Source organism: Ambystoma mexicanum, chromosome 6q, assembly GCF_040938575.1.
Source record: "Ambystoma mexicanum isolate Mex_15411 chromosome 6q, UKY_AmexF1_1, whole genome shotgun sequence".
NCBI lineage: Eukaryota > Metazoa > Chordata > Amphibia > Caudata > Ambystomatidae > Ambystoma > Ambystoma mexicanum.
Genome location: NC_090937.1, coordinates 1,580,841,642 through 1,580,862,154, shown reverse-complemented (window position 1 = coordinate 1,580,862,154; position 20,513 = coordinate 1,580,841,642). Strand labels below are relative to the sequence as shown.

General features: G+C 47.2%; 1 protein-coding gene across 1 annotated transcript in view; it reads right to left on the bottom strand.

Moving 5' to 3' along the window:
- Positions 1-20,513, bottom strand: part of SPR (sepiapterin reductase) — a 104,890-nt gene that overhangs the window by 46,369 nt on the left and 38,008 nt on the right. The window contains exon 2 of the mRNA XM_069632301.1: positions 13,172-13,462. Within this exon, the coding sequence (XP_069488402.1) occupies positions 13,172-13,462 (291 nt within the window). The remainder of the gene's footprint in view (positions 1-13,171; positions 13,463-20,513) is intronic.

Sequence of the window (20,513 nt, the reverse complement as noted above, 5' to 3'; positions counted from 1 at the left end):
TGCTTCAACTCTGCACCTCCTCCTTGTGCAACACCATGGCCCTCATTCTGACTCAGGCGTTAAGGGGTTTACGGCGCCGTAAACGGCGCCGACCCTTAACGCCTGATTACAAGGTTGCCTTTACGGGATGGCTTTTAACGGCTGCTTTTTTACAGCCGTTAAAATCCATGCCGCAAAGGGACCTTGGCGATAATTACGGCACCGTAATTTACGGTGCCGTAATTATCGCCGTTCCCCATTCCCATTATGCCCCATGGGGCGAAAATGGGAATGGGGAAGGGTAAAATGGGAAATGGGGATTTACCACCCCACTCACCTTGGAATAAGGCGGTAAATCCGCCAACCACCATGGTGTAAATGTAGTTTACGCCATGGTGGTAAGGGTACGACCCAGGCGGTAACTTACCGCCTGGGTCGTAATGAGGGCCCATCACTTTTCTCCCCAAATCTTTTGTATTCTTCCCCACCTCTTTCTACCCCTCCTTACTGTTCACAGTTTCTTGCAAACTCTTCTGTTTCCCTCTGGTCTCGTCTCTCCGGCCTCCATCCTCCTGCTTCATTTCTTCCATCTCCCGCCTCGAATACTGCCTTTCCTCTGCCTTCAAAGACCCTTGCCCTGAAGGAAAAACAAGTAGTTTATAAAGTGGCACATACTCACCCCTGGGACGGCACTTACTTATCTAGGTTCAAGTGTTTGTGCTTATGGAACTCAAGGCAGGATTGGTTAGGTTGTATACCCCCTTGCTCCCATTGTCAGATCGGAGTCTTGATGTAAACCGGAAGCCATTTTGGATGGCCACTTTGTGAATGTGGGCAGTACAGCTGATGGAGCAGAGCTCTTTGCTTCATTGTTCCAGTGGTTAATGTTCAACCGTGTATGCAGTTAAGACAAACTGGGGATTTCTGAATGTGTCGGTGCCCATGTGTTATTTGTATGTGTAAGAGTCAGTATTTCTACTGCCAGCTTTGTTTACCTAATCTTAGAGTTTTCACAGTAATTTCATCTTTACATACTTAAAAACACTGGGAGATTAACCTCATCAAGTTAAGAACACCAGGCAAAGTGTATATCCAGTGGAGATACTAGAGACATGTTTTGGGTAAATTAGCATAACACGAATGTTGGCGTTTCAGAGTTACTACTTATACTGGGGGGGTTACACTTAAATGTAGAGTAGGGGCATAATTCTTCTCCTTGTGACAAGCCACTGTGTCTGGGCCATTGTTGGGCAACTAGGGGATCATCGCTGCGCTGTCCCCGGGCCCAGCATCGTGTAGGCAGCAGCCTCCACCTTCCCCAACTTCTACCCCAAGGATCTGGAAGGGGACTTTGTCACAAAGCATAAGTAACCGTTGAACAGAAGAAGTGATCTGAAGGAGTGCGGTGCGGGATGCCACACTTCACCTGAATTGGGGTTGTTTTACTGTGGCAGAAATAACCGCAACAGAAATGACCGAATGAGAAATGTACGCAATGCTAAATTGCTCGTACATTTCCCATTCATTCAAGGTAAAACAACCCCGAATCTAAAGAAACCCTACCTCTTACCCACACCCCCCTACTTACCTTTCATTCAGTCTCGCTGGTCCCTGCAATGCCAGTTCCCTTTCACTTCCGTGATCGGGAATCAGTGCCTGCAGGGTCCTTTTTTTTTCCTTTCGTCAGCTGCAGGGGCTTCCCCCACAACCCCTGCTCACTAAACTGTAAAGGATGTTGCGGGGGACACCACTTTTTTTTTTGTTTTCATTTTTTTTTTGTTGAGCAGGTCAGCTGCAGGGGTGTCCCTGCTCTCTATACTGTATAGTGAGTGGGATGTTGCAGGGGACACCACTGCACCTTTTTCTCCTTTTTTTTCACTTTTGAGCGGGTCAGCTGCAGGGGTGACCCCACAACCCCCGCAGCCGTTGTGTTTCTTTTTTAACTACCCCACGAATAGACCTAACATACATACCACAAAAGGTTCGAACTTTTGTTAGTTCAAACTTTTTGTGGTATGTATATTAGGTCTTCTGGTGGGGTAGGTAAATTGGATTAGGTCATTTTGGCCGAATCCCTTCACCTCAGCATGTGAAGAAACTTTGGTGTTTATTATGGAGCAAAGTGAACCACCATTCCAATGGTGTTCCTGTACATTCTCTCAGAGACCGCCAATGTCCCAGAATGTTGCTGTCATGTCTAGTACAACAAGAAGTGTAAAAGAACCTTTATAACGCATAGTGAGGGTGCCATTCCACACCAAGAGGAGTGTCATCTACGTCCCTTAGCCCTAGTTGAAGACTGAGTGGCTAAGATCCAGTATGATGAATTTCTCCAGATGTAGCTGGAATTGGTGCGCAATCACTTTCATCAAAGTTTTGGAAAGGCAGGAACAGATCTAAAGTTGCTGAGTATAGCCAGATGAAGCTTTCTTTTAAAGTGGGGCGAGTGTAGCAGTTTTTTACAGGGTCAGGTACTGCCTCAAAAGATCATGATGGAGGCATATGTGGACTTTCCCTGAAATTTTCTTGGGTAGCCGGGTAGGAGTAGCAGCTACAATAGGATTATTGATCAGATATAAGGCTTTTAGAAGATTAGATAGCTAAATCAACCAAAGCTAAATCAACCAAGGTAAATTGGGCATGAGCATTTGGTTAGAAATCCCCAAGAGGGGAGGGATGGAAAAACATTCCGTTTGTAGTAGGGAAAAGTACTAAATTGGAGAAAAAAAGCATTACAAGCATCAAAGCACAGTTTGTCCACGATGCAGTTTCTGCCTGTCATGGATTCCTTTGAGCTGTAGGAGCCCAGGGTAATCTAAGGTGATCATCTTTTCCTCTGCTTAGACTCTCGCAGGGGGGCTACCAAATTAGTACCAGCTTCTAACGCGGAGCTGAGAACAATGAACGAGATTGAATTTGGCAAGAAACATTCAGATGGTGAAAGAGGTCTTTAAACAGCGAGGTCAATTAATTTCGTAGGGCCTTTAGTTTGCTTAGTTGAATTATTCAGTAAATTGGGAGCACAAACTTCTATGGATTTAAAACAAACAAAACTAAATCACACAAAATGGCCAGACCATGAAACTGGAACAGATTCTGTAAATGATAGATTTACGCTTATAAACATGAATCGGGTCTAAACAAAGGCCTGTTTTGTAAGAAGCAGCAGACATAAGAGTGAAATGTCATGGGGAGCCAAGAATTTAGCATCCACAAATCCGTGTGGCTACGCGGCCTGTCTAGCCCGAGGGTAAAAACTCCACATACTAAAAGAAGATGGTTTGGCACATTCCAGGAAGAAATAAACTCACATGAGCTAGAGAAAAAGTACATTGAATAGCCTACGGGCCATAATAAACAAGGACTGCAATAGCAAGATCATCATGCAGAGTGAAATTACACATCTTTCATTCTGTACCAGATAGCTTGGCCTGGGCAGGTCTGAGATAAATACTACAATGTTTCCTGAATACGTTTGCTAGGCCACGGCCACATTTTTCTTTCCTATGAAGAGGTGGTGGTCTAGAAGCAAGAATCCCCAGGCCACTAGTTTTCCCATTATGAATACAATCCAAAAACTATATTCATCCATAAGATTGGATAAAGGGAAAACGTGATTGCTTCCGATTAAACATTCATTTGTGAAATAGGGAGGTTGGTATGATTGCAGAAGTGCACTGATTTTTGGCAATTGTTGTTTTTGTTTCTAAAAAAAGTCCGAAATGTCAATTTAATACGCATATAGGGATTTCATTTTCTGCATCAATTGTTAAGAGCAAGCAGCCTTTCGCTAAAGTGTGGTGATGATATGTCCATAATATCCAAATAAATAAATAGAGCAGATAGAGCAAGTAATAACAGAGGCAATTACTGCTTTAGATTGATTAGATCATGCACCACTAGACCGCCAGGGATGTGGGGCTTGCTTGTGGAGAATCATACGTTATAGGGGCTTCTGAGGGCCTATACTGCTGGACCTCACCCCCAATCCTGAATTTGAGAAGAAGTGAGCTTGTGGCCACAAATAATTGTTGGGTCAGAGGGGCCTCTGCCAGGGCACCAGGGAAGGCCTGATACGAATAGTGACGAAGGACCCAGGGGGAGGCACCCAACAAATGATTTATAATCCATCCAGTTAAAAGGGCAGAATGGGCATTGTGGCCGGTGTATAGGGCCACTGGTTAATTTTATAGTATGCAGGTTAAAGGAAGAGAGGAGGAGAGGGGAAGGCTTCATTTCCCAGTAAATGTTGAATGCTGTGATTTTATGTTGGGCAGAGTCTTATAGTACAGCGTTGGGGCGGATGCCACTCCGTAACCTGGGTGAGTGAGGAGGTGGGTGAGGACAGAGAAGAGGTGAGAAATGAAGAGAGGGGGGGTTTGAGGATGTGAAGTTTAGGTTGCAGAGAGAGGAGAAGGAAAAGGAGAGGCGGTAAGAGATAAGAGAGGAAGAGATGAGAAAGGGAAAGGAGGAAAGCATGAAGATGACCAAGGAGAAAGAAGTGAGGGAGTGTGAGGAGTTGGAGGAGGCCAGTAGGAGCAGGAAGGACCAGAACATCCTCCCACTTCTCCTTCCCTTTCCTTTCCTCTACCACTAGAGGTGCACAATGACTATATGTTGGAAGCAATAGTCCGGCCAGCTTAGCAATCCCTTGCAAACAGGCCCTCTGCCAGAGGGGAAAGAAAGGACAGGGAGTCAGAGGGACAAGCAGGAGGCAGTTTTGCTATCGCTAGGAGTGTGGCGATTGTTAGTCACAAAACTCTGGTGGGTTTCATCACAAATCAAAATGCATGAATTGGATGAGGGGGTCCAGGCTTGGGATTGATCAATTCAATGTCAAGCAACAGCAGAGCATGCTCCTAGGCCCCCTCTGCACTCGAAATCAGAGAAGGGGCCCGCTTCAGGTCACTAGTGAGAGAGTTGGGAAAGGAACTTGCGAGAAGCAGGAGCAGCTGCCACTGACAGCACCCATACATCTTGGGGAGCTGTTTACTGCACTGGAGAGCTATCGGAATAAAGGGGACATCATTATTTAACTAGAGGGATTCCTGCACAGCTCCAAGATTCCTTAAAAGGCCGTTGGAAACATCTCAGGCTAAACATGTAAAAGGTCAGCCACAGAAAAGCTGGAAAAGATACACAAAAAATGAAAATTATGCAGGGCGGCAGAGCCATTTGGCAGTCCTCCCTTGATGAATATGTAAGAGGCGACTACTGCATGATACACCACCGGTCATTCCCAGAATGTCTATTGGTTGAGAGATGAGGGAGAGGGGGGCCTTATTAGCGAAATGGGGTATACCATCTCCATTTAGACTGCTACCAGTGCACCCAGAGAGCCCTGTCTAATGGGTTTGGCACACAATGGCAAGTATTACCATCACTGGCCTTTACCAGTGGGGTGCGCAATTTCATGTGCTGTGTTTGAGTGATTCAGTGCCTTTCTTCAATTTGCTATGAACAGGAGACTGGACTCAAGTGGTCTTCCATTATCTGGATGACTGCCTTTCTGTGGGGGGTGTGGCTGAGGACCTGTGCTCCAGTCTCGGGGAGACTTTTGAAAACATAATCAGGACCCTGGGAGTCCTGTGGGTGCAGGATAAGTGTGAAGGACCTACCACCTGCCTTTCAACCTGGGAATAGAGCTGATACAGTGGTGCATTAACCCAGCCTACCAGCAGCCAAAGTAGAAGCCTTCCAAGGGGAAGTAAACATTTGCCTGGAGAGTCAGTATGTAGTGTTAAGAAAGTTGCTGTCCCTCATGGTGTAGCAAAACTGTGCCTCCAGGGAATGCCCCTAGGTAGGCCTTTTCTGCATGGGTTGGGTCAGGCCACGGGTGGGCGAAGACACAAGTATCACTGTGTCAGATTAAGGAAATAGTTGAAGGATGATCTGAAGGTAATGGATGAGTTCTTGTTTAATTACGACAGAGGGGGACCAAGGTTCACAGTGTTCAACTTTCACTGATGTGTCAGCATTGACCTCTGCGCCATTATTAGGAAAAAATGATGTGCTATTGGAGACCAGGTACCAGAAGATGAAGTGAGGTGGCTACTAACATTACGTTCCTCAAGCTTTTTCCGATATTGGTAGCAGCTGGCCAACAAGGACATAGACCAACTGTCAGACCAAAACATTACTGTATTTATACTAAACAAGCAGTCGTCAAGGTTCTGGGCAATGCTGCAGGGCATCCCAAAAGCGAGGCAGGGTAACTGCTGTTACCATCAGCAGCCTGGGAGAGGGGCAGCCCCAACCTTATCTCAGCCTGCTCCTCTCCTCCCCCCAGCTCCAGAGACACGCAGTCTCTGCAGCACAAAGCCAAGGAAGGGTGAGGTGTGAACAGTCACCTCACCCTTCCTCCAAACAGCAAGGTGCTAAGCACCGTAAGGAAACCAACAGTCAGGCAGGGCCCAGGTTCAAAGAACTGCCCCCATCAGTGGGCCAGACAGTCGGCTATCCGGCCGGGGGCTGTGCCAACAACAGCCCCTACTACATACATAACAAAGACCCAGGGCCTCCCTAGGTCCTATAAATAAGAGCAGCATGCTCTGAGCAAACACAATCTGTTTGTGGACCCTGAACGGGGACCCAAACAAACAGGAGGTTCACTGTTGACTCAGTGTCTTCCAAACTTTTTGCTTCTTTACCACAGAACCCTCCCACCCTACAAAAGAAGGGAGAAGAACAAAAAGAAGTACAGGGCACTGTACGGTGCCCACAACAAGTCGTGGGACACAAGAAGGTGGGCATGGGCCAGAGGGGGTAACCTCAGGACCCGGTGCCCAAAAGTATGATACAATTATGATGTGATATTGTGTATTGCCATAACCATATCTGTACAATAAAATCCTACGGCCTTTCATTGCCAACACTTGACGCAAGTTGTGAGCCAATTATTATGGGTGAGGGTTTGGGGGACGGCCAATACCAATGCATGCATATGGGTTCAGCAGTTATGCACATACAGCCGCTACTGAGGGCATTGGTTTAACACAACTGCATAAGAACGTAAGCACACTGTGAGATTTGTTGAGGAGTGCAAGAATGACATCACTGATGCTTTGTCTCATTTTCAGAGGGAGAGGTTTCAGTAACTGCCACCAAAGGAGGAAGATGAATGTGTCCCAACTAGAATGTTGGGCCCTGCATCAGAATGTCCAGGTAGTAAATACGCTGTTCAAAGCAACAAAGGCCTGATACAAGGCTGGTATTTGGAATTTCAGGTGCTGGTGCTATCGGGATGATGTGGGCACCATACAATGGCTAGAAGAAGAAACTGTGGTGGATTCCATTTTGTGGGGTTGGGGTCAATGGGCATGTAGGTCCTGGGCAGCGGTAAGTGTTGCAGCATTTACCTTCATAGCAACGGTGCAGGGGAGGGAATGCCTTACCGACAGTTGTGCGAAGATGGGTGTGAAAGAGAAGTACAAGATGGCATGCACATCATTTGATTTTCTGGGGGGCTATTGAGAAACTTGGAACTTTTTACAGGCTTTTTTGGGGGCTTCTTGAGTTAGCAAGCTGGCAGTGCTCAGCAGAGAAAAGAGAAGCCGATTGTAGCAGTGCAGTGTGATAAGAGAATTGTTGGCTAGATGATGGCAGGATGGGTTTTAAGATGCCAGTGTCCAAAACGACCTGGATGGGAGTAATGGTCTTCTTGTACACCATACCAGAAGGGCACACTTTTCTGGCGATTCCAAAAAGGGATGGTTTGCAGGTCCAGCTGCAAAGCATGGGAGGTCTGCTTATGCACTGGATTGGACACCACTATCAGTTCAGCTTAATACTGAAAAAGGGGTTGCATCACATGGGTTTGGATCCATCCAGCCGTGAAATGCATTCTGTGAGAATTGAGAAAACATTGGAGGTGTCAGTGGCAGGCTTCGTGGTGAAGCAATAAAGAAGGCAGGGCGTTGGCACCATCATTGCTATAAGCCTTACATCTGCACCATTGCCAACCCACAGCCAGGAATTTCACCATCTCCAACCAATTGACAACTGTAACCTTTGGGCAACTAGACACCAAATTGTTTCCGGTGGAATTCCCCCCCAAGGGACCATGGCAAGCAATGGTTGGAATCGTCCGAAAGGCACCTGTAATGAAGGCAAGCCAAAAGGGCCACCAGATAGTGCTAAAGTGCAAGATTTATTTACAGAATGCATCAATAAGATAGCCGCCTCGTGTCATTAGCTTGGACTATTGTAACAGCCTCTTTCTAAATCTAACTGCCTCTACTCTCCACCCTCTGCAACTAATCCAGAACAGGACTGCAAGACTTGTCCTTTGCCTCAAGCCCAGGGATCATATCTCTCCAGCTCTGAAATCTCTTCATTGTCTCCCAGTGGATGCGAGGATTAAATTCAAAACCCTCCGCATTGTCCACAAGGCTTTCTGGGGCATGGGTACAAAATACCTTCAGCCATCCCTCCACAAATACCTCCCCTCTCGAGCTCTTCACTCCTCTACCGCCAACTCCCTCAGGGTCAGTCGTTTTTCAAAGAAACAAGCTGGGGGTAGATCTCTGTCTTTGGCTGGGGCCTACCTCTGGAATAGCCTCCCTGCCACTCTAAAACTTGAGGAGAACCATCCCTGGTTCCGGAAGCACCTCAAGACCTTCCTCTTTTCTTCTGCCTCCGCAACCCCTCTCCCTTGCTGATCTGTTCTCTCTTGGCACCGTGCACCTGGCCACCCTCTGTCCTCAGGGCCCAGGTACCTGCTCACTCTGCCACCCTCCTGCACTACCTCTGGGCCATTCCTTGTACTGGGGTATGTATCTGTACCCATACAGCCCCCCCTGCTTTTTCTTCCTGCACTTATCAGACCTATCCTGTCTGTTGCCTTAAACTAGCACTTGCAAATTGTTGGCTGCACTACCACAGTTTGTTTCCTTTATTATTTATTTATTGTTATTTATCTGTTTCTCCTCTGCTTCGCACCTTCCACTTCTCTCCCCTTCCATGCACTTTCCCCCTCCCCCTCTCCCATGCACTTGCGCATTCTCAATTTCACTGGGCTTAGTAAGATCGCAGTTTTGTTCTCCCCCGTTTCTCTCCCTTGCCTTGTCGCGCTCTGAAGCACTTGTGTACGAGCGCGATAGAAATAAAATATCAATATCAATTAGACGAGTGAGGAAGCTTTTCAGGCGGTAAGCAAGAGGTATGCAGTATGTGGTTGTATTCATTTTTCAGGCATCCGCAGCCCAATGCTCCGGTCCCACAGGTAAGTGGAGGGGGGAGGGGAGCTCCTTGTTGCCTCCCCGCACCTGATTGGCTGAGCAACTACCACCGGGTGCGAATTTCTGATAGAAGGCTACAAACTTCCAGGGTCCGTACATCCATACATTCATAGCCATACTTTTAGGTGGAAGGGATTCATCACCATGTAGATCAAGTGGGGCAGGGGTTGAGGGGGGAGTCATTTCTTCCAAGTGCCGAGCATTACTGCCCACTCGTCTTAGAAAGTATATATCCTCCCACTTATGGAAGTCAGCCATTACAATGTGTAACTGACTCAAAGAGCAGAAAAGTGATTCCATCAGAGGAACGTGCATCAACATTCAACAAGACTGCGCCTTCATTTACAATTGCAAAGTTTGTGGCTAACAATTTTATGGTGGATCCAAATATTTTGGGGCTTGTAGTCATGTGCCCCTTTATCAATAACTAAGCAGCGACTGGTGGCATTACAGGATTCTTTCAAACTAGAGAGATTCTGGCTGTTGCACTGTACACCAATTCTTGTGCCACTGTTAGATCTTTGATCATAAAGGCATACAGTGATACCTTGTCATTTCGACATAGGACAGCAGACGGATAAATCTTGTACATGTAGCGATGAGCAGGAATGCGTCTAGCCTTTAGCCTGTATGCCCGAGCCGGTGTGATTACACTTATGAGGCTGGCTTCTAGATTTTACAAGGGTAGGCAGGACTGGATGTGTCCAACCATGGAAAGTGCCTCTAGTGTTAACACTACCCACATAAAAAGTTATTAATGTTCCAAAATGTATATATTTCGTTTTGAGGCAATACCAGGATATCACGGAACGTTAGTGAGGGTTGGGGGAGAGAGGTAAGGGAGAAAAGTTGGTTTTTCCACATCATTTCCCTGAGAGGATCTGAGTGATTCTCAGAGTGCAGAGATAGGCTGAGCTTGAAAGATGATTGAGGGAGATTAGAGGACGAGCTGGAATGTTCGGAGAACAGATCTGGTCAGTCGTTTTAAGGCAGAGGGCCTCACAAGCTCATTTTCCAGGCATTGTGTGTGATGAAGTAGCTCCATTCACGCCATTGGGAAAGAGGATTATTTCTCAGGCAGATGGGGAGCAGGTGCAAGTGGATCTAGGTCACCTGGCCAAAGCCCCACCCACCTGGTTCCTTCCTGCCAGCCGCTCTTTTTCACCACTTAGCAAGCCGTGCCCACCTGGTGCCTTCCTGCTTGCCGCTCTTTTTCCCTACTTAAGGAGCTCTCCAGCCTCTTTTCCTTTGCAGATGGGGAACAGATGCAAGTGGATCTAGGTCACCTGGCCTAAGCCCCGCCTACCTGGTGCCTTCCTGCTTGCTGCTCTTTTTCCCTACTTAAGGAGCCCTCCAGCCTCTTTTCCTTTGCAGATGGGGAACAGGTGCAAGTGGATGTAGGTCACCTGGCCTAAGCCCCGCCCACCTGGTACCTTCCTGCTTGCTGCTCTTTTTTACCACTTAGCAAGCCCCGCCCACCTGGTACCTTCCTGCTTGCCATCCTTTTTCACCACTTAACAAGCCCCGCCCACCTGGTGCCTTCCTGCTTGCCACTCTTTTTCCCTACTTAAGGAGCCCTCCAGCCTCTTTTCCTTTGCAGATGGGGAGCAGGTGCAAGTGGATCTAGGTCACCTGGCCTAATTCCCGTCCACCTGGTGCCTTCCTGCCTGCTGCTCTTTTTCACCACTTAGCAAGCCCCGCCCACCTAGTGCCTTCCTGCTTACCGCTCTATTTCCCTACTTAAGGAGTCCTCAGCCTCTTTTCCTGCTCTTAACTATTAGATCAAGGGCATCTCTCACCTGGGTGTCCTAAGCGAAGGGCAGACAAAGAAAAGGGCAATTCCTGTTTGGACCTGTTCAGACCAGGAGGAGCCAGGGCCCAACCCCCAGCTCAGATGGCAGGTAAGCATGCACCAACATGTGTTACTCCCTCTGTCCCCACAGGCCATACCCACCCCCTTTGGTCCCCCCGTGATGTTCCCTTGTGCCCCCACCATTCTTGCACACAGGTGTTGCCTGTTTTGCTTGATTATTCTACCTTGCTCCCCCCTCAACCCCCTCAAGCATACTTCTACAGGAGTCTGTCCTAATAAATTCTGATTTCACCATCACCGTCTTGTGGCCAATGCTGGATTTGACTTTTATGGACTTCATTCATTCATGATGCGTCACCATTTTTCAACTCTCAGGCTGTACTTCCTTTGCATCTTGTACTCATGGTGGCCCTGAATCATGCCGTTCGCATCGTCATCTTGTATCCTGGCTTGCAACATCATGTGTTACTACTGACTTCTGCAATTGTATTCACTCTCCCCTCTTGCTTCTCCACCCTTTTGACTGCTAACTCTGTTCTCTCCTCCTTTCCCTTCTCCATTTTCCTTTCTCCTCCCCTTACTTTCTTCTATGCACTTACTCTATCAGAATTGTCCTTGGACCTAGTATGATAGAAACCTTGTCTGTCTCCTCCCCCCTCCCCTTACTGTTTTTTCCTCCCCCACAAACCCTCCAGCACTATCTGAAATGTCATCAGGCCTAGTATGATAAGTTGCTTGTTTTGTTCCTCCCCTACCTTTCGGCACCCCTCTCCCTCACCTTTTGTTTTTCTCCGGCTCTAACAGAAATGTCATCAGGCCTAGTACAGTAGTTGCCTGTCTGTTTCCATTTCCTTCCCACTCTCCCCCTCCCTTCCTTATCTATGTCTTAGCTCTTGCACTATCTGAAATGTCGTCAGGCCGAGTACGATAGTTAATTTCACATCCTTACTGTTCATGGCCTGTAAGAATGTCATTGTAGTTTCCCTTGCTCCCTCCTCCCTTGCCTTGAAGGGCTTTGAAACACATTGTGTATAGTAGGCGCGATATAAATAAACTATCATATCATACTATCAAAAGACCCTATGAGCAGAGCCACGGCTCAGAGTAAAAAAAGGCCCAGGCGAAAAGCAGGCAGTTAAGGAGCATAAGCGGCAGCAAGGACGCGCAGCAGAAATCCATGCCAGAACCCATTGGAAATGTATTTATTTATTTTAATCCTTAATATGGCACTACATGCCAATGGGCCTCAGAGCGTACCATTGAAATCCAATTGCTAATCACAATGGAAAGTTGAGCATTTGCTATTCTTTTCGAGAATCTAGATCTGAAAAGGATGTAGTGATGCTGATGGAAGTTGGTCCGAAGAGGGCACTGTGAATAAGTCATAAACGGTAGACCTTGGACGCCGGGGGCCGAGACCTGCTCTGTCCAGTTGGCCCAAGAAGTGGGTATTCTTCAGGGTACCGAGCGGATATCTAGCTCTATTTGTAGGGTATCACGCACACCTTTCAGAGTCTTGCTGTGACTCAAAATAATCATTTCAATACATCACCATTAACTATAGAGTGCGCAAGTCAATCGAAGAGTACTCCTATCAGCATAAACAGAGATGAAATGCAAGAGTGGCGAGGGGTAAAAGTAATAGCTCACCCTACCAGGTTATGTCCGATTGCAAAAAAGCTGTGCACAAGCTTGGGATGCCAAAACCTGTTATTCAACATCAGGAAGCAAATTCAAAATAAGTGGGCAAGACCAAAAGGTACGGGAGTGTAGTTACCACCTTTTGTAGTGCATGGTGCTGCCTCTGCATAAGAAGTCCCTGCTGATAGAATTAGAATGACATCAAGGATGTTCTCATTGGAAAAGCCCAAATTTAAATGTTTCGAAAATGTCAAACTTTTAAAGCAGATGAAGCACTAGTATTCTAGATTGTGGATTGCAAGACATGACCATCATTAAGTGAATTCAATTACTGAGTACATTTCTTCTCTAATTCCAACACAGAAGAAGTGCTGCACGGTCTGTGCCGGATCACTACCAGTGACAGCAGAGGTTGATGACATCAAGAAGATAAAGCTGAATGTTTAGGGGCACTGTACGCTGCTCCAAAACAGAGTCTACAAAGAAATTGACACGGTACCTGGGGCATAGTTTAGAACCCGGACATCTGGCTCTTCCGCTGCCAGAACCTGAAACATCATGTCCCGCGCAGCCTTCCCGCTGCAGTAGAGGGAAAAGGACTTGTACGGCTTCAGGGCGCAGAGCGAAGAGATGTTCACCACCACCCGGCGGAGCGCTGTGCGCTTCGTAAATGTCCCCAGCACAGCGGAGGTGAGACACATCGCCGACGTGACATTGAAGGCCAAGTAGTTGTTCACTTCAGTCGGATTCGTGAAGCCAACAAATGTTTTGGAAAGGTCACCCAGGGAACCTGTGAAAGGGACAAAACAGAGCAATTCTAAGATCAGTAACAGAATATTTTCCACCTAATACGTAATTTATAGTAAAACAAAACAAACGCAAGCCCAAGAACCTTTCATCATTATCTACAAAAGGTACCATAAGGGATGCTGATGGAAAATGAAACGCCCTGAAAGGAGGGTCACCCCCCTGCACCTTTTTGAACAGGCGCTGGGGGGAGGCGCAAATCACGACAGGGTCAATTGTGACATTTCACATGAAGAGGGGCTGGATATGCCATTTCCTTTGTTTCTGTAATTTTAATGAAATGCGCTCCCAGCAATCACTTGATTGTTGGTAGCCTGCAGTGTTCGAAGTGAGCAGGAGCGGTGCTCCTCTACTTTTTTTAAATTTAGTTTTAAAGCTCCTATGCTTTTATTTTAAAAAGAAACCATTCCAGAACGGTTTCGTTTTAAAATAACAGTGTAGGAAGAAGTTGAAACTTGCACTTTCAGTGCACTGCACTGAACATTCCCTTAAATAGCAGGCAAATGTGTTTGGGGGGTTGTATTGTGTGTGGGAGGGGGCAGGGCAGGCTAGCAGGGAACATAGTTCTGCTACTTCTTTTCTTACACTGATAGCCTATCATGCATTGGTGTCAGGAGCACGCCCCTGACACCAATGTATGCAACGGCGCCGGACAGTACATCTTTACGCCATTATCCAGCCCCTCCTGACATGATCAGGTCACCATTGAGAACAAGGTGAACTGAGCATTTCTGAAAGCAGCGCAAATGAAATAAGAGCCACGATTATGCCCCCCCCAAGCCCAATTGACAACTAGAACGCTCCTTTGATTGAGGCTGGCAAAGGAACCATTCAAAAGTGCCAAATTGTGCAGAATGAAGCAGTCCGGATTGTGAAGAACATCTCTCTCAGAGCTCACATCTCTGAATTTAAAAAAGGACTGCACTGGCTGCCTGGAGCTGCCACAGTGCAGTTCAAGTTAATTACCTTGACTCATAGGTGCCTTTGTGGTACGGCTCCTTTCTGCCTCAAACAAAGCCTAGTGAAATATGAGCCAATGCCAATCTCCTTGATTGTCCTAGAGCCAGGCGTGTGAATGGAAATGGCCGGTCCTTTCTGGTTCTGGCTGATCCTTCTTGGAATTCCTTGCCTTCTGGCTTACAACAGATAAGGAATTTGGTTCCTTTTCAGAAATAATTTAACCCTGGTTTATTTCAATAAATGATTCTCCTCTTGCCTTGATTTCTTGTTTGCTCTGTCTTTTGTGTTGGGTCTTCTCTGTTGGTGGGCGCCCTGATGCCTACGGGCTTTGGCGCATATTAAATAAACAAATACATTGGGCCTCATTAAGAGTTTGGCGGCAGCCGTGCCCTTAATAAGGGTACGGCTACCGCCAAACTCGCTACCGGCACCTGCGAATGGGCCATTACCAGCCCATTACGAGTTGAATGGGCCGGTAATTGCCCATTCGCCGTGGCCGGTATGGCCAGGCTCACAATCCCATTTCTGCCCCACAGGGGCAGAATGGGGGTGGGGAGCATGGTTGCACCGGCACCGATAGAAGCTTCTAACGGTGCCGGTGCAAGAACGAGTTCTGCTCGTGGGTGCCGCTCTGCATGCCTGGTCTGACCAGGTGTGCAGAGCGGCCCCCGCAAGAGAACTCGTAATGTGACGGTACGGTAACAACAGCGCTGGTAACACTACCGGCGCCGTTGTTGCCTTACCGCCACATTAGTAATGCGGCCCATTCTCTGTGCTCCCCAGTGGTGGCACTGCCAGTCTAAAGTTGTACCCATGCGCATATCCATTTTTTGTTTAAACAGCCCCTTTCCTTGTTTTCAACATTAATTTTAAACACCCCTTATTCTGGAAATCAAGGAGTCTGTAAAACAATTACAAAACTGTTGCTTACACATTTCGTACCCAACAAGGCAACCAAACATCTGTGTATTTATTGCTCTATTTGTCTTCACATCACAGAATTGTTTACCACAAACATTCCGTGGCTAAAATGTGCATGCATTATGCCACACTGTTTTTATGTTACCAAATTAGACACATCACAGACTAGCTAGAAAAATCAGGTGTATGTGGTGCAAACATTTAGGGTGCAGTATACACAGAATGAGGGGCTTTGGAATGATAATGGCTTCTTCCAACTGAGCTGTGACTTGTCAGAGAAAGGGACCATTGCACTCTCCACTTCACACTTGTGTCTGCCCAAGCCCAGTAACAAAAGCTATGGCTTAAAAGAAACAGACCTGCGGAATGTCCTGGGGCGTGTGAAGCCAGGCTATGAAAAACTCAATCCCTGGGAATAAGACAATGGGCAAAGAAAGGATACAATTGCTGCCTTGCATTTGCAGGAAACCTGAATGACTCTGCGACAACTCTTTGTTTTCGCAGCTCCTTGGAGGCCATGGTGTGCCAGGGTAATTGCTCTTTCTGTCAATTCGGGGGAGATCACCATGTGAGACCCTTTCAGGAGGAGGCGGTCATCGGCGAATGTTAGCTCATTCCGTACCTTCCACAACTGCTTGAGTGTCATTTTGGCTTCCTGGCTTCTGGAATCTAGGTTTTCAAGCACCAACTTCCACTGATCCTACTTCATGGCTTCCCGTAGGAGTCGGAAACATCTGTTGTGTCGCGACGCGGAGTTCCTCGACGTCCATGGATCTGGGGGACTGTTCTTTCCGTGTCCAGTTTCACATCTTCTGCCTCAGCGACGTCCACCTGGGCAGCTTCATTGTGTGCTTGCAGGTGCCAAGAAAGGTAATCTGCTGCTTTGTTCTGCCCGGGACGGTATATGAGGTTGACGCTGTACTCTTGGAGTGCAAGTAGCCACTTTTCAATTCGTGGTGGTGGGTTGGCTGACCCCCCCGTCATGATGGGCAGCAGGGGTTTATAGTCTGTGACCACTCAGACTGGTTTTTCATAGATTTATGGGTCTTAAATAGCTTGTGGACCGCTGGGCAAGCTGAATACATCAGCGTACATTTCTTCATACGGTCATCCTTCTCCCCCGTGGCATTGTCTATTTCTATGTCTGTGTACTTGTAACGCGCCGTAAACCTGCAGGCATCAGGGCGCAGAGAAACCAGTAATGCAAAATTCACCGATTGAAGTGCCTCCTTGTGGTCGTGGTGCAGGTGCTGCAGCCTTGTCGGCTGACATCTTTCCAAGGGGTATGGCATCAGTATGAGTGATGGGCTGATGAGGAGGGGCACTCTGCACTCAGGGTGGAGCCGCAAACCAGAATTGGGGTGGTGGTGCCTCCCTCACCACACAGCCGGTGCACAGGCCCTCCAGGGGTGTGGAGTCGCATCCCGCCATTGATTATTTATATAGCGCACCAAACCCAACGGTATCTGGGTGCATTTTTAGTGACATCAGTTACAGTACAGAGAGAGTTTATAATACATTAATGAATACAGGTATTGAGACATTACAGTGCTGTGGGAACATACATGGAGTTACATAAAATGATATTGCAAGGCAGTACAGTTACTGTGGTAGGCTTGGACCTTGAAAGGCTAATGCTCTTGCGTGAAAAGACAAGTTTTTAGTTGGTTTCTGAATGTCCAATACGACAGTTCTGCTCTTAATGTCAGGGGCATGGCGTTCCTGAGTTCCACGGCTTGAACTGGGAAACTTACCTCCTGATTTTTGTCATTTTAATCTAGGTATATTTAGGAGGTGAGAATGAGTGGACTGGGTAGGTCTGTGGCTGAGATGTTTTGTAAATTTGTTAGCTGAATATTTTGGAGCTACGTTAGAAAGGCACTTGTGGGTTAGTGATAGTGTTTTGACAGCAATCCTGTCCTGAACCGGGAGCCAATGGGCGTCCCGTCTAGCCGCTGTGATGTGGTTGGTCTTCGGGATGTTGAGAGCTACTCTCACGGCATTGTTCTGTAGAACATGGAGGTTTTTTTAGTATACAGCTCCTAGTACCAACGTACAGGGCGTTGCAATAGTCAAGTCTAGATACTATGATGGCCCTAGCCAAGGTAATGCAACTGCCTGAGGAGAGGAAGGGTCTACAGGCATTGCTACATTTTGAGGTGTAGGCGGCCGCCGAGTCAGTCACATTTACTTGTCTTGTTAGCTTGAGGGCTGAATCTAGGTAGATGCCTAATGTTTTAACTTCTTTTGACACTTTGATGTTTATGTTGTCAATTGGTTCTGTGAGGCATTAAGGAGTAACTCTGTTTTGTCGTCGTTGAGACATCGGCCATGGATGACCATCCAAGCCTGGATGATTTGGTACATTTCATTAAGTCTCTTAGAGTCGTCGTTGTGGGAACCTGTGATGGGAATGAGGATTTCGGTGTCATCTGCATAATTAGTGTAGGTGACACCCACGCTGTCCAAGTGGTCGAAAAGTGGCTTTGTAAATATGTTATACAAGGTTGAGGACACACAGGAATCTTGTGGGACACTGCAGTCAACTGGGGCCGGCTCGGCAGATGCCATTGGGGCGAAGACCCTCATTGTCCTGTTGGATATGAAGGATGGAATCCATTCGGAAGTTTTGTTGGAGTAGTGTGCAGCCAGGGTCAAGTGATTGCACAAAATATTGTGGTTGACCAGGTCAAAGGCCGCTGATAAGTCTAACAGGAGTAGTAGAGCTAGATTCTCTTAATCTTTAGTTTCATCCATTTGGATTTTTAGGTCCATCAAGGCTGATTCTGTCCCGTGTCCTGGTCTGAAGCCCGATTGTTGAAATCCTAGAAGATTGTTATATTCTAGATAATTTTCTATTTGCAGGTAGGTTTCCCTCTCCAGTATTTTGAGTAGGAACGGTACGGTCGTGATGGGCCGATATTTTGTGGTAATGTTGGGTCCAATGTTTTTTTTAGAGCGGGAAGAACCCAGGCATCTTTGAGGTTGGTAGGGACGGTGCTTGTTTCGAAAGAGGCATTTATTACCGATGTGATGAAAGGGGCAAGTTCTTCCACGACGTCTTTCATAACTGTAGCTGGGCAGATGTCACCTTGACATCTGGATGGTTTGAGGCCAGCGATAATTTATCTCACCTCAATTACAGATACTGGGGTGAATTCAAATGGAGTGATCTGTTTCAGGGGGGACATCGGTTTGTTTGGCGAATTGAGTGTTGGGTGGTAGGCTCAATTTTTTAGATTAAATTTTTGTATGAAGTAGTTTGATTTTGCCTAGAAAGGCCTTCTGAATATACGTTCACCAGGTAGCATCTTTGGTGCAAGATTCTTGTGGTTTCACGGGCGATTCTCATTCGCAAAGAATGGCAAACAGTTCCTTAGTGCCAGAGTTGGCATTCAGAATTTCTTCATTATATGTGGTACTTTTAGTCTGTAGGATGGCTGTTTTGTAATTGTTAGAGTCGGTAGAGAATTTTTCTTTAGGTCTGTAGGGTTTCTTTTCCAATACATTTCTGCTGCTCTTTTTTTGCTGCACCATGTTTTTAGCTTGGTGGTGTACCAAGTATTTAAATGTGCGAGCAGTTTAGCTTTGCACTCTTTTAGTGGAGCTACTTCATCGACAGCTTGTAAAAAAATACTAATATAGAGCTCGACCATGGAGGATGGATCCAACCTATTCGAGTTGGTGTAGCTGGTAATTTGCAGCAGTAGAGGCAGTAACCTCTCAGCTGTAATGTTGCATTTGCATTATGTAGGTGGGTGGTGCACATGATCTCTCAGGTGAGAGCTGCACCTTAACCTGTTTCTGGGGTGGCCCTGCAGGGGGCTATGGGGGCATGCAGTTTCCAACAATTAAGGCAGATGCCTCCAAATGACTGCGCGAGGCACGTTGGTCAGGGAAAAGGCACAGAGCCTCTTACCAGCATGCACAGAACATGGTATGTCCTTACAGCGGACTGAGTCATAGCATGCTGTGGGAATCCAAACGCTGCGGGCCTGCTGGGTTAGCAGGCACGTGTCCTGCACCAACTTGTTGCCATTGTTGAGGAGCCGATGCGGGCCAGCGGTACGCAGGAAAGTTGACTCGCACATGGGTGTCTGTGTTACAGGTTCCAGCTCCGCTCTGAGGAAAGAGCACAAATTCAGGCCACGAAGTGCGGTGAGGTGACATAACACCATCTGGGTGCTGGGTGCTATTACAAAGTCACCTCTGTTCTGGGGGCAGGGGAGGTGAGGGAAACTGGAGGCTGGGGATGCCTGCAAGCAAAGCAAAGAGATACCTGGAGGTGGTAGACTGAGGGCTACCCAGAGTCTATCCCTTCTCCTCGCTTCCTATACCGGGGGACCATATGTGGGAGGAGAATATAAGGACACCCCTTAAGCCAACCTCTCGGAGAGGGAAGAGCCCCGACTACCTTCTAGTAATACCACTAACCTGTGTATGATTACCAATGGAGATAGACAATCAGATGCAGGTGTGGCCAAAACACTGTGCTGCTATGTCATGGGCCTTAGCAGAGCACAAGATCAGAGCACACAAAGCAGGCTTTCCATCTGGCTACGCACAATCTTGGAAAGAGACTACGAGTATTCTGGGACAGTCATGGGGTGACAGAAGACAGGGAGCTATAAGTGGAAAGCGCGTGTGCGCCCCATTGCTAGCAGGGGCCAGACCGAAGAGCCACACAGAAAACGTAACAGTTCTGCATGACCCATAGCTGACAGGGATTTTAACTCTTAGCCTGTGTTCTGACAATCACACCATTACTAGGGAGCACAAGGAAAGAAAGACACATTTGCAAACTACAACCGGAGGAAGTGAAACGCAAAGGAGAGATTAAATGACCCATCCCATAGCATGCAGGGAGCAAGAAATTTGCCCAAACAATCCTCATGAATCAGTTCAATTATCTGGCCCTGAATCCTATAACGGTTATTTACATTTGGCCGCAAATATATGAGGGGGGGAGACCCCCCCGCAGCCCACCCCGACCTCCCGCTTTCATTATTATCACAATTACCTCCTCCCACCCCCACATATATTTGCAAACAGATTTGTCCAAAATAAATTCCACAAATTCAGCCGCGATGTAATCTTCTATCACATGGCGGCAAAGATGGGAAGGCAAACGGGTTGAAGAAACATCCAGAGAA